Below are 15,196 nucleotides of genomic sequence, written 5' to 3'. Positions count from 1 at the left end.
GACTTTGACTGGGCCATTCTAACACATGAATATGTTTTGACCTAAACCATTCCATTGTAGCTCTGGCTGTATGTTTAGGGTCATTGTCCTGCTGGAAGGTTAACCTCCGCCCCAGTCTTAAGTCTTTTGCAGACTCTTTAACAGGTTTTCTTCTAAGATTGCTCTGTATTTGGCTCCATCCATCTTACCATCAACTATGACCAGTTTCCCTGTCCCTGCTGAAGAAAAGCATCCCCACAACATGATGCTACCACCACTATGTTTCACGGTGGGGGTGGTGTGTTCAGGGTACAATGGAGTATTAGTTTTCCACCACACATAGTGCTTTGCTTTTAGGCCAAAATGTTCAATGTTGGTCTCATCTGACCAGAGCACTTTCTTCCACATTTGCTGTGTCCCCCACATGGCTTCTAACAAATTGAAAATGGGACTTGTTATGGCTTTCTTTCAACAATGGCTTTCTTCTTGTCATTCTTCTATAAAGGCCAGATTTGTGGAGTGTACAACTAATAATTGTCCTGTAGACAGATTCTCCTACCTGAGCTGTGGATCTCTGCAGCTCCTCCAGAGTTACCATGGGCCTCTTAGCTGCTTCTATGATTAATACTCTGCTTGCCTGGCCTGTCCGTTTAGGTGGAAGGCCATGTCTTGGTAGGTTTGCAGTTGTGCCATACTCTTTTCATTTTTATATGATGGATTATACCATGCTCTGTGACATATATAAAGCTTGGGTTATTTTTTTATAATCTAACCCTGCTTTAAACTTCCCCACAACTTTATACCTGACCTGTCTGTTGTGTTCCTTGGCCTTCATGATTCTGTTTGTTCTCTAACAAACCTCTGAGGGCTTCAGAGAACAGCTGTATTTATACGGAGACTAAATTACACACAGGTGGACTAATTAGGTGACTATTTACTAATTAGGTAACTTCTGAAGACAAATGGTTCCACAAGATTTTAGTTGGGGATATCAGAGTAAAGGAGGCTGAATACAAATGCACACCACACATTTTAGATATTTATTTGTAAAAATTTTTGAAAACCATTCATCATTTTCTTTTCCAATTCACAGTTATGTGCTACTTTGTGTTGGTCTATCACATAAAATCCCAATAAAATACATTTACGTTTTTGTTTGTAACATGACAAAATGTGGAAAATTTCAAGGGGTATGAATACTTTTTGAAGGCACTGTATGTACACAGGTTTGAATAGGTGGGCTCTCTGCATCTGTTGATTAGCCATAGCTTTCAAAAAGATTCAACACATTTTGCTTGTTAACTTTTGAGTAAAGTATGGGAGGAGGAGCAACTATATAAAGTTAAACTTATCATGACATAAATTATGTCTTAGGAAATATATTTTATGAACATATTTGCATTTGAACAATGGAGAAAGATTACGAAATGGCACCATTTCTAGTAAGGATTAAGAGCCCATTATTGAAAACTATCTCAATCAATGTAAACAAGTTCTTCAGCCTTGCATTTAAAATAAGGCAGGGCAAAATTACAAAAAGTTTTATATGGTAAATCCTGATATAGTGAGAGGAAGAGACTCTAATTATCCTGACCAAATTGATGATGTCTGACTTTATGCTCTATGGCAAAGAGTATTCCAGTTTGAGGGTAATGTACCAATAGAAACGTATAGCCTACAATCCACAACTCCAGAAAAAATCACCAAAGATCACAGTCCTTCAGATGATAAAGCATTGATATAATTTAGTGGTTGACTAAACTAGCACAAGATGAGATTGATAAGTCCCAGAATAATTAATGTTTTCCCAGTAACAATCCTAACCACAAATCTCTGCTGAACATCAGCATTGTATAATGTTCTGAACACTTAAGAACTGAACCTCAAGTAATTCCAGCTTTGACATACTGAGTGTATTTTCATCATGCCAATAAATCTTATTTTAATGTTCACCAGAACTCTTACAAGTCACAATTTCACATATTTAATGGTTACACCCTACGTTCCTGGCTTTCATAAAACCAACTCCGGAATATTAGCTCACATTGCTATCCACATAAGGGATGTCTTACATCCATAGCTACTATCATAATAATCTAAATTTGGAGATGCCTATGATGCCACTGTGGTGGTACATAAGGGAATATTTAAATTTGTTCACAACCAAGATATCTTGGGTTTTTTTTTTGTAGGGTATGGGTAAAAGACTTAGAATTATGTTAGTGGTAAAGTTTTTTCACCACTATGAATATATTTCTAATTGAATTTCCACTCATATATATTTTTAGATCAAGTTTATGAATACATTTTTTTTTTAAATCACATCATTGTGTAGCTCTTAAGCATCATTCAGCCATTTGGGTACCAAAACCACTTTAGCACAGCTTGATAAGTGAGTTGATATTTGGGTCTTTGACTCTGAAAGAGCAGATAAAATAGATGAGTTGTTTTTATGCATTTTTCCTTTGGCTTCAGCTCCTGTGACTTTCCACACTATGCAATTCATTTCCCCGCAGAGTCTCTGGTTATGAATAAGTCATACTCCCATACCTCCTTTAGCTCTGTTAAAATATTTAGGTCTGTAAATGAGCACATGCCTTAAATGCTTAAATAGGATCTGACTTGCAAGAAGACTCAGATGTTTTCTATGGGATATCAAGCCCGTGTCCTTCTTGAGAACTTCCCTCTGGTGACATTACAAAGAGGTCACTGGATGCAGCCACATGTATACATAGAAATAAACAAGATGGGTGGGGGACAAGAGAAATGCCGGTTTGTGTTTATTTATTATGGAGATGTTTTTAAGCAGTTATTTGATTTAGATGTTGATCCTTCATATTTATGCTCCTAGTGCTGCATTCTGTTAAACCTTCAGACAAAGATGTCTGGTTTAATGTAACATTTTGAAGAACAAAAATTTTAAGTATATATTTCTGAACAATCAGAAAAACACTACCCCGCCAATATTAGTAGCAGTGTCCCATATACAGTATTTTGGTAATGCCTCTTGGTGTGAATGTGTTTTCATGCTTCTAATGTGTTATAAAACTTAATCACTTCTGGTTCTGACATTTAGTAAAAATAAGCTGCAGTTCTGCCTGAATTGATAGATAATAATCCCAGAATTAACCACATGGAGTGAAGATAAATGCTTTCCAAACATATAAATGTGTTTATATTTCCATGGCCTGTAATTTTCTGTTACTTTATGATGCATGTGTGTTATGTTATCGATTTCCTTACATTTGATTTCTCTAGATTGTGAAGGGTGTACGTTAATTTTGTGTCCTTTAAATTTTTTCTGAAATGTTACTTTTATGTAGTGTCTTTGTGACACAGTTGAAGTAAAAACTTGCTCACAACTTTTATTTATTATTGCAGCCTTATGTCATTGATAAAAATACAAAATAAATTATAAATAGAGCAGCGGTATTTAGAAAACAAGATGTATGATGTTTGAAAATGTAGGGTTTTTTTTCACCCTCAATGTTTAAAAAAAAAAAAAAGAAGCTACTGTGAACATGTCCCTATATTACCATTCATCGTCCTAGTAGTATTTTTCATTTTTAATATGTCCAGTATCTATTTTAGTAAAGTTTAGATTGCAAAACAAATGCACCAATTTATATGGATTATTAAAGAGAAGTGTTAATAAATGACAAGTTAAATTAGAAGCCATGATGGCCAACATACTTGCACTTATATAAACAGACATGCTTCCAGCTTTCTAGTGTAGGCTTTCCATATGTGCAGTATGTTTCTTGCGTCTCACAAGGTAGTCTCAATGTTCAGATTCATTACTATCATACAGTGGGGAAAATAATTTTTTGATTCCCTGCAGATTTTGTACGTTTTCCTACTTACAAAGAAATGAAGGGTGTGTAATTTTTTTTTTAGGTATATTTTAAAATGACAGAGACAGAATATCAACCAAACATCCAGAAAAAACACATGATGCAAATGGTCTAAATTAAGTTGGAGTTCAGCGAGTAAAAAAAGTATTTGATCCCCTACAAACCAACAATAATTTTGGCTCCTACAGACTGGCTATGTGCTCATGTGGTACATAGATTAGTCCTGTCAATTTTAAGAAGGTGCTCCTAACAACAACTCATTATGTGTATAAAAGACACAAAATCTTTCTTCCATGCAAACCTCACCATCCATCATGGGCAAGACCAAAGAGCTGTCAAAGGATGTCAGAAACAAGATTGTAGACCTTCACAAGACTGGAATGGGCTAAAAGACCATCAGCAGGAAGCTTGGTGAGAAGGAGACAACTGTTGAAGCGATTATTCGCAAATGGAAGAAATACAAAATAACCATCAATCGCTCTCGGTCTGAAGCTCCATGCAACATTTCGCCTCATGGGGTAAGGATGATCATGAGATAAGTGAGGGATCTGCCCAGAACTACACAAGAGGAGCTTGTGAATGATCTGAAGGTAGTTGGGACTACAGTCCCCAAACAAACCACTGGTAACACTATACGCCACCATGGATTGAAATCCTGCAGCACCTGCAAGATCCCCCTCCTCAAGAAGGCACATGTACAGGCTTGTCAGACGTTTGCCAGTGAACATCTAAGTGATTCAGAGAAGGATTTGGAGAAAGTGCTGTGGCCAGATGAGACCAAAATTGAGCTCTTTGGCATTAACTTGATTCGCCATGTTTTGAGGAAGAAAAATACTGAATATGACCCTAAGAACATTCTCCCTACAGTCAAGCATGGAGGTGGAAACATTATGCTTTGGGGCTGTTTCTATGATAAAGGTTGGCTGACTTTGCTGCATTGAGGGGCCAATGGACGGGCCATGTATTGTAAAATCTTGGATGAGAACCTTCTTCCCTCAGCCAGAACATTGAAGATGGGTCATGGATGGGTATTCTAGCATGACAATGACCCAAAACATACCACCAAGGCAACAAAGGAGTGGCTCAAGAAGAAGCATATTAAGGTCATAGAGTGGCCTAGCCAGTCTCCAGACCTTAATCCTATAGAAAATATATGGAGGGAGCTGAAACTTCAAGTTGCCAAGCAACAGTCAAGAAAGCTTAAGGATTTAGAGAAGATCTGTAAAGAAGAGTGGACCAAAATCCCTCCTGAGATGCGTGCAAACTTGGTAACCAACTACAAGAAATGTCTTACCTCTGTGCTTTCCAACAAGGGTTTCTCCACCAAGTACTAAGTCATGTTTTGCTTGGGGATCAAATAGTTATTTTACTCACTGAACTGCAACTCAATTTATAAGATTTGTATCATGTATTTCTGAATTTTGGGTTGATATTCTGTCTCTATCATTTAAAATACATCTATGATAGAAATTATAGACCCTTCATTTCTTTGTAATTGGTAAACTTACAAAATCTGCAGTGGATCACATAATTATTTTTCCCACTGTAAATGCCTTTCTTGTTGAGTGCTTCCAGTTGAAATTCAATTTAACCTTATATATGTTGGTCTTTCTCTAGGTCACAGGAACTGCATGGGAGAGGTGACCCTCATGCTTACATATCTGACATGAGCAAGGGATCTGATATGGAAATTACGGACACGAAAAGGCCTAGACTGGATCTTCTGCAGGAACCTCTAATCAGACACTCATCACTTATCAGCCAGAGCCAACATTCAGCCAGTGAGGATCTGAACAAGGTAGTGAAGCTATAACGAGTAAAATCATGTTTTAAAAGGTTCATAAACATTCAAACTCATACTGTCCAAATGTGGCTGATTGAAAAACCCGACTATTAACATTTTCTCTTGGTGGATTGGCAAGGGGTGAATAGTGCAATCCTGTGGATCACAGACCGTGTGTTTTAGTTTCTAGTTCAGTTAAAAGTGGGTTCATTGTTTGTCTACAAGTACATTATGAGTACCCCTAGACAATGGGATCAGTTCACTAAACGTTACCGCATGCGATATGAAGGTCACGTGACTCATTTTGCAGAAATATTGCATTAGATAATAAGAGAGTCAATTCATCAAAGTAAAATATGGAATGTGAGGTAAATACTAAACATTTGTTAGAATAGTGAGATAAAAACCGCAGAAAAAATTTGATAAATAATTAACGTCAATTCATTAAAAAACACACAGATTTGTTCTTTATCAGCAGGTGTTTGCTTGTGATATTTTAGAAATGTACAAAATAACAATTAGAGGGACTCTACACTGGCCAGAAAGTGAAAATTATACAATGTTTCAGTGTAAAAATGCTCTCTTCTGAGCTCAGGAATGAAAATAAATTGTAACATTTCAGAAAATGGAGATCATTTTGTGAATGAAAGCACGCTACAATGTTTTAATAGTTTCACTGTATTGCAGTGTGCATTCTGGTGCAATGTTAGCCTGCAAAAAAACATAATTTTGAAAAAACAACACCAAAAAAACTACGCAAATATAAGTGCTAAATATAGCAAAACATCAATAATTAATGCATTTGGTAAATAACGCATGTTTTTTAGTAAATTGACTACTTTTGAAATAAATATTGCATGAGTTATTTTAACTCAAAAATTCTTGCGGTATTTATCTCTTAGTGAATTGACCCTATAAGGTTTACTCTTGCTGAAATGTCCCCATTGGAAGACGTCCCCTTACCTCTTTTCCCAGTAACAACTCTAGGGTTTAATCTCCCCAACATGGAAACCTACTGCAATAAAAACTTGACAGAGGGTCTAACTCTACTCTATTAAATTCAAAACTATAATAAAATGTGCATCCTGGGACTTTATAGCATCTGACCTTAACGTCGATGCCATGTGAGTTTAATTCTGTTTTGTTGTCATGACTTGCTGTCTTCCAGTGATCTTTGATTCATATTGTTATACAAGTCCTTTCTTTACTGGGTACACCTGGGTTGTTTATCTCACTTTTTTTAACGTAGGTGAGTCCAAGTGACCATTATTATTATACAGGGTTAAGAGAATGGTTCCATTTGTGATTTTCTCTGTTATCATTCCATTTTGTTCACGGGAAACACAATCTGTTTCCATTTATACAGTGTTTTTCTTTTCTCCACTGAGGATGGTACGGAGATAGTTGGAATGCTGCACAGGTTGTGCTTTGGGATAAGGACTTGAGGAAAACCAGCTGGCCTTCCTTTCTGTGTTTCATTTGGATAGTGGCCACAAGGGAGGAAGGGCAGCAAGTTTTTCATATGTTATTAACCCAGGTACTGCTGATGCAGCCTGGTTTTTCTTTTAGGACCTTGTGTGCAAAAGCACAGATCATACAGCATGCCTGAACTGTGCCCAAAAAGGGTGCTGTTGGCTATGTTTGATATACCTATTTTTGTTTGTAGCTTTTCTTTAGGCTTGATTACTTGCTTTTTTGTTGTGTTCCTAACTCAGTGTGTCAAATCGTTGTCCCTAAAACATTAATTGTGGGCAGTTGTACTCTAGCTCTCCATTGTAAAGGTTAAACATTTTTCTCATTAAAAAAATCATAACCAGTATGCGGTTAAATTCCATACTATTTGCCTTGTAATCTTATATCGTTTAGCTGTTTGGTTCAGATTCTACATCAATATGACCAGAAAAACTTTCCAGGTTATGGAACAAGAATGAGATTGAAATTGTTTCTGATATATACAGTGTGTATTGACATGAAATTCTTCAAAAATAGGCTGAATAAGAGAAATGTATGTTGGTTATGAACAAACATGTTCTTACAGAAATCCAACGGGTATTCTGCCATTCATTCTCTAGAAAAACTGCTGTTAGTGTCGAACATTCAAATCTGAATACTAATTTTGCAGTGTATAGGAAATAATGCCTGGGGTTATTTTGATGGGCAACACCTATACGTTATAGTATTTATCTGAAAGGCCCAAAGTCATGTTGGACAATGAGTGTGAACTGACATGCTGTCAGTAGAGTAAAAGAACCTAGGCTAGCCATACACACTTCAATTTCAATTAGCAGAATCCCTTATTCATACTAAACAGCATGGATGGAGGAATCTTCACTCTGGCTATTGTATTCTGGAAGCTGCTGACATACGCAGCTGGCAGAATACCCAAAACACTGATTGCATCTGATTGGCTATAGTTGATGTTCAGCTGACATTTTTCCACCTGGCTTGTTTGAATTTTCAGTTGAAGTTTGTCAAACTGGGCGGTGCTGGCAGGGCCAGTTAGGGCTTGAATTTCGGTTGCGCAATCTATCTAAAACCAAGCTCATAATATAGCCTTCCCAATGTGCCCTTCCACTGACTTCTCTGTCAATATTGATGGTGCAACTATCAACCTGTCACTGCATGCCAAGGTACTAGGTGTAAACTCTTCTTTATGCCCCACATCTAATCACTGGCCAAAGCTTGCCATCTCAACCTACACAACATTTCCAAAATACTCCCCTTTCTAGTCAATGACACCACAAAGCTGCTACTTCACTCCCTGGTCATCTCTAACTCGACTACTGCAACTCCCCCCTCATTCGCTTACCTTTACACAGGCTATCAACCCTTCAGTCCATCATTAAAGCTGCTGCCAGACTCATCTGCTTTACCTACCATTTAATGTCTGCTACCCCTCTCTGCCAATCCCTCCATTGGCTTCTACGCATCAAACAAATTTCATTCAAAATACTAACAACAACTTACAAAGCCATTTACAACTCCCCAGCTACATCACTAACCTAGTCTCAAAATACCAACCAAATCATTCTCTTAATTCATCTCAAGACCTCCTGCTCTCTCTCTCTCTCTGTTGTCTTGTCACCTCCTCCCATGCTCAACTCCAGGACTTCACCAGGGAAACTCCCATCCCATGGAACTCCCTACTCCAGAGACAGTAGTCTGTCCGACTATCTCTTACTCTGTCTACTTTTAGGCGATTCTGGAAAACCCTGCTCTTCAGAGAAGTCTATCCTACGCCCACCTAACAATTGTACTTTCACTTTCTCCATCAGCTCATTCCCCACAGTTATTACCCTTTGTATCACTTGGCCAGCCATTTTGGATTGTAAGCTGTAATGAGCAGGGCAATAATGTGCTGTGCAACCTGTTGGCACTAAATAAATCCTGTATATTAATAATAACACTAATAATCATTTAGCAGGAATCAATCTAAATTCAAGTCATGTATGGATAGCATTACTCCGAAGGGAATAAGTAACCCGCGATGAACCTTACTGTCATCAAATTCCACATATATACAAAGCTGCTTTTCCCGGCAATATATCAGGCTTAGCAAGTGTATATCTGCAGGGAATTTGGGTGTGTAAAGGGGAAACACAGGTTCAGAGCGAAGGCCCTTGGGGCTGTGCTTTAGCTGCTCTCTGTTATTTTTCTGCTCTAAATAGGTACAGATCACTAGAAAGTGTGGTTATCTGGGCAGAGAAGACACTTTTATATGATGCTCATCTGTGTGTTAAAGGGTTAATTTACAGAAACAAATCATGAGAAATGTCTGTTTTGAATGTGAGATAAATGTTTCACCTGTTTATACAGTAATCACTCTGCTATATTAAACTCTGCTTTAAAATAGAGTTTGGGAAATAAAATCTTTGCTGCGGTGGCACAGCTAGGAACTACATTGGTGTCTTGTGGTCTACTTGGAGTTTGTCCAGCATTGTCCCTGCTTGATGCATTTCAGTACAGCTCTGTTATGGGAACACTAATCTGTTGCTGGGATTAACATCTCAGAGTTTCCAGTGGGCCGGGCCTCCCCGTTATTCATGAAACTGGCTGCGACTTGTATTGACCTTGGCAGAGATCCCAGTTGGCTAGGAGGTAAAATGGCACTAGCATAATCCTTAGATGCAAAGCGTGGGAGGGGGAGGCTGAGCACTGACCCTCTTTAGAGCTGAAGCACTCTGTCAGGATGTGTAGGAGTGGATTCACTGTTCAAGCAGTCCATCAACAAAAGCTGGAAATAACGCCTGGCGAGCCATGTCTATCTCAATTTTAGGAAAATGAGAAGCACTGGAAAACAAATAGATGCTTTTACTGGCAGCTGGCTGGCTGTTGTCTTCCAGGAATATCAGCCGTCAGATGCAGTAGTGTGAGCAGTTTTTATCCTGCCTTTTATTTGCTCATCCTTTGGCTGTTTCAATGCCTGTAGAAGTTGGCAGACATGAAACCCCATCAGATATTAATGAATACGTTCCAGCATGCTGTATTGACCAGCAATAATGCTCAATTATTATACAGAAATCAGGCAATAAATGTAATTATTACTGCCAGATATATGTGCTCATTTGCTGAAGTGAAGTTACATACTCACATTATTTCCAAAGCTATTCCTAAATAGTTTTTTTGTGAATGTTTTTATTGTTTTATAAAATTTGCAAATGGAAATTCTCAGGTTTTACATTTTTCAAAATACATAGATTTTTCAATTAATTTGCAGGTGCATTTTTAATGAATTTCCTAATGCTGCTTCACTGGACAGTGGACACTTCTAATAAAATAAAAGTAAAATGCATGTATTGTGCATGTGCCATGTGTTTTAGCTTTCTTTCCATTGAACTCTCACCGATATGTTTTTGTTAAAAAAAATTCTGCTTGCAAAACTGTTAACGGTGCACTGGGGGGAAAATGCCAGATGAGATGTTATTGATCATTCTGAATAAAGTTCCGTGGGCATTTATATGTACGCAGATGGTACATGTATTAAAAAAAAATCTAAATTCTCAGTAGGTCCAGAGATATAGGTAGCTTAAATGATATTCTTGTAAGAAAATGACTGCTTTACTGAACCTCCTCTTACCTCCTGAGCCTCCCTATTAATCAGTAGAGCCATTCAATCACAGTAAAGTACCAGCAGGAAGGCTCAAGAGGTGGGAGGAGCAGGGTACGCTTGACTTTTACAAGAGGAGTCAACATTTCCATATAACCTCAGCTGCTCGTACCTCTGGATACACTAATCAGTTTGACATTCAATTTTCACTGTTGATAACCTCTTCGTATGCATCTTTGATCATTTGCTGAGTTTGGCTTATTCAAGTTTGTGATGAGGTTACTTTAATTAAAAAAATAGACATTTTAAATGTGATTTGATTTGATCTGAGATACTATCTGCAAACCTGTGTTCATTCAGTTTGTATGCGTTTTCTGACATCTCAAAAAATAAAGGTATCTTAATTGGCTTTTTACCTTGGCTGTCCCTAGAGATGCAATTTTAGGGACTCTGGTAGTCTCTATGGGAGCAGGCACTGGTGGAGAATGGCTCAGTATTCTCTCTACAGTTTTGCACTGGATGACTATTCTTGCATCGCTTAGCTCTTGAATTGCTCAGTCATAGAGTAAGTAACACACTAGTTGTACCATACCCATGTATATTTCCTTTTACTAATTCTCAGTGCTCTAGTTTGCACTCCATGCACATGTGCAACAAGTTGTCTGGCAGTGCATCCTGTGTGCTGAGGTACATGTGTTCCACCAAGACAAGAACTTTGAGCCCAGCTTGTTACACACTGCTAGAATCTCCTTAAAGGAGTATAGGTAGGTTTTCTTGGCAAACTAGGTGTTCAAACAAAAAGGGGGAGGGGTTGTTGGGTGGCTCTGCAGGGCACAGACAGCAATAAAAATCTAACGGAGGATGTAACCCTTTCCCACTCTATCCAACACTTAAAAAAGTTTTGGCTTTAGATAAACTTTAAAACGTTGCAAAAAGCTTACATAGATTGGGGACCACTGTATATGAATAATTGAAATACTTATGATAATGATTGTAAACCATGACAACACTTCAGTCTATTTGCTCCATGAAGGTTGATTGGGTTTTAGGAAAGTAAAAATCCTCCCTAGCAATCTGAAAAAAAGGTGAATTTGAGGTTGTGGATTGACAATTGATGGACATTTTAATCACAGTTTGTTTTATTCAATAGAGCGGGGGGTCTCCAAACGTTTCAGTAAAAGGGCCACATCATATATTTTACAAATATTTGCAAGTCAGTTTTATGAATTAAGAACATTTCAATGAATGAATAAACATGCTTTAAGAAAAAACTTTATATCAGAAGTGTCCCATCACATCAGAAGAGCCCCGTTTACATCAAGAGCCCCCACCACAGCAGAGTCCCCATTTCACATCAGAACCCCCCCATCATTTCACAGCCCTCCTCTGATGACATATCAGTTTCACTGTACATCAGGAACCCTGTTGGAAGTGGAGACCAAATGATCTGCATTCCTGTTTGTGCACTGAGTTTGAGGGTATGCTGCTGACCCTAGCTATAGTCCAGATAAAATCTTGTAGGCGGCCAGATGTGGACCCCTGCTATAGAAAGAGAGAATGTTTCTGGATAGGGAATTGTTTTATTACAGTGCGGTTTATTTGCAATGTATTGCTTATTAGCATTAGAGTGCATCACATATTCCCTTACCATGTCTGCCCTCGAAATAGCTCCCTGTTGATGTCTGGATGAGCCTGCAAATAATGAAAACCCAGTGTAAGTGTATTCACCATAGGCCTCATTTAAAAAAGGAACTGTTCTGTATTGTCAGTTACTAATCAGATTCAACCCACAAAGGAAACTTACAGTTTGGCTCAGGGGAATGAATACCTCTGGCTTCGTGAGAATTATGAAAACTGGTAAACAGAAAAATATAGAAAACCAGGACTGTTGCACATAGAAACCAATTTCATAGCAGTTTAATTTTCCAACACTTTACATCTGCTTTTTTTTAAGTAGAGGAAAAGCTCCACTTATCCTCCAGTTTTCCTTGGTTAGTGCCTATGTGGCAAGTGTACAAATAGTAACAGTCTTCCAGGTAATCAGCCACTAGACCTCTCAAACATACTGAGCCATTATCCTGTACAGAGTCCATTCCCAAAGAAATAATTGGTGATGGTGCTGAAGATTGTACCATGTGCTTCGCTCTGCCACTGGGGAATCTGAGTCTCTACCACATATATCTTGCTTAGTACATCTGCTCCTGGGACTCTCTAGCTCCACCTGGGTGCTAGCTGTAGTCAGTCCACAATCAGCTCAACTTAAATTGCGGTGCTTCCTGTACACTGTGTCCATTTAGTGGATCTGTTTCCCTTGGTGTGCTATTCTACTGAACTCATGGACTGTTAAACTTTGCCTGATTCGTGGACTAATCTCTTTGCCTGACTATTCTGCTTCACTCTGCCAGTCTGTGTATGACCCTCCGACCATGCTTCTGGATTCTGACTTGGTACCTTTCTGCCATGACTTGTTGGTGACCTGGCCTTCCTGACTACACTAATGCCTCAACCCCCAGCCAAAGCTCCACTCTGGACTAAATCTTTGAACAGGTACCTTACAGATTGGCAGCTGATGTAGAATCATTACTCTTCTATAACATCATTACGCTTCTGTGCAAGGTCTCACCATAGACTGCCTCATCATGCGAAGTCAGCAGCTGTTGTTGTATTACTTACAACAAACACTGTTGGTTTCAACCTCTGTATCATTAATAAAGGAATTGAATAGCATTGGCTCAAGGACAGAACCCTGGGGCATACCACTCACAACTTTAGACAATTCAGAGAATGAGCCATTGATCACTACTCTCTGGATCGGTTCATATAACCAGTTTCCTCTCCATTTTATCATCCCCAACAGACCTCACTGAATAGATTAAACATTTATGAGGTACAGTATCAAATGCCTTAGCAAAATCTAGATAAACTGTCCACTGGAATTCTGCCATCCAATTTCTTACTTCCTCAAAGAACAACAACAGGTTGATTTGACTAGAATGATCTTTCATAAATCCATGCTGGTTGTCACCTACAATACCTTTATCACAGACCAGTTTCTATATAGTGTCACTTATCATCCCCTCAAATACCTTACATACTGTTGATTTCAGGCTGACTGGTTTATAGTTTTTTGGCATGCATCTCAATCCTTTTTTTTATAAATTGGTACCACATTTGCTCTACACCAATCAGCTGGTACCATTCCAGTCAGTAAAGTGTCTTTAGAAATTAGAAATAGCAGCTTGAACATAACTGAGCTAAGTTCCCTAAGGACTTGCAGGTGTAAGCCATCTAGACCTGGTGGTTTGTTCATAATAAGTTTCTCTAGTCTCTTTTGTAGCTGATTTTCAATCAACCATAAAGATATCTTCAGTGAAACGTCAACAATATTATTGTTAAGACTATAAAACCTAATTTATCATTTATAAAAACTAACGAGAAAAAAATGATTTCCATATTAGTCTGTTATGGGGCCTACCTGTTCTTTCATAACTTTTTACTATTGATATATTTGAAAACAAATGTGGGACTTGTTTGCTTGGTGTAGCTATGTGTTTCTCATATTCTGTTTAGCTGCTCAGACTACTACCCTACTGCCCCGCATCTCTTGTTGCATTTCCTAACATGCTTCTTTTCCCTGTAATTTACTGCAAATTTGATTACATCGTGATCACTATTACCCAAGTTGTCTATAACCTGCACGTCTGTAATAAGCTCCATGTTTGCAACAATAGATCCAACAGAACAATTTTCCTTAGAGGCTTCTACCATCTGTTTCATGAAATTGTTATATAATACGTTTAAGAATTATTTCCCTATGTTCCTGGATCTAGCGATGCTGCTGTCTGAGAGCATTTCAACACAAAGTAGTTTGTTGGAGATGTAAATCTCCACAGCCTTCTGCTGATTAGGAGCTGTTGTGTTTCTCAGGGGTTTTTTACACTAAAACACATGTTAAACTGCGCTTAGTTGCTGTGTGTCAAATATTCTGGATGCTTTGCATTTATGAGAAGATCCGTTTGAATTGACCTGGTCCCCTTCTGTTCTCAGTGGTTCCTCCAACTGACCCCTATGTCACTACTGTGCCCTGTAATAATGTAGGGGTTCTGCAAGAGGAACCAATGAGTGCAGTGGGGGGCCAGAAGAGCAACTCCTGGAAGATTTGGTTTCTAGAGAAGCTTATGGCAGTGAATGGTTTTCATCAGTGTGACATTCAGCAACATCAGCGTACATCTTTTATTAGCAGTTTTGTTCAAGTAACAAAGTGGCTTTAAATGTTTGTCAGGTCCTGACCCTCATGTAAACCTCTGCACACAGCAGAAAGCCTTATTTTAGCATCTAGGTACATACGTACAGAAACATACATACAGTTCTATTTATTAGGTGCAACGATTTAACCAACAAGTGATGACACTTTTACATCTAAAGTTTCTCATTATGACTTGCTGGTATCATCGATGCACAGTCAAATGTTTGTGTTTTTGTGTTTGTGCTAATGTGGTTGTGTTTAGTCATTTGGTATACAGCAAGACATGC

At 38.3% G+C, this 15,196-nt stretch overlaps 1 protein-coding gene across 19 annotated transcripts in view; it reads left to right on the top strand.

Annotated features, from left to right (window-relative positions):
- The window catches only part of NCOR2 (nuclear receptor corepressor 2), a 708,717-nt gene that overhangs the window by 271,468 nt on the left and 422,053 nt on the right, over positions 1-15,196 (top strand). For all 19 annotated transcript variants that reach the window (XM_089653704.1, XM_089653697.1, XM_089653690.1 and 16 more), the window contains exon 4: positions 5,451-5,631. In XM_089653704.1, coding sequence (XP_089509830.1) covers positions 5,451-5,631 — 181 coding nt within the window. The remainder of the gene's footprint in view (positions 1-5,450; positions 5,632-15,196) is intronic.

The sequence above is a fragment of the Staurois parvus genome, unplaced genomic scaffold, assembly GCF_062004578.1.
Source record: "Staurois parvus isolate SC_StPar_1 unplaced genomic scaffold, SC_StPar_1.0 ptg000719l, whole genome shotgun sequence".
In the NCBI taxonomy this organism is placed as follows: domain Eukaryota; kingdom Metazoa; phylum Chordata; class Amphibia; order Anura; family Ranidae; genus Staurois; species Staurois parvus.
The sequence above is the reverse complement of the archived record's forward strand: the minus strand, read 5'-3'. Positions and strand labels throughout refer to the sequence as shown.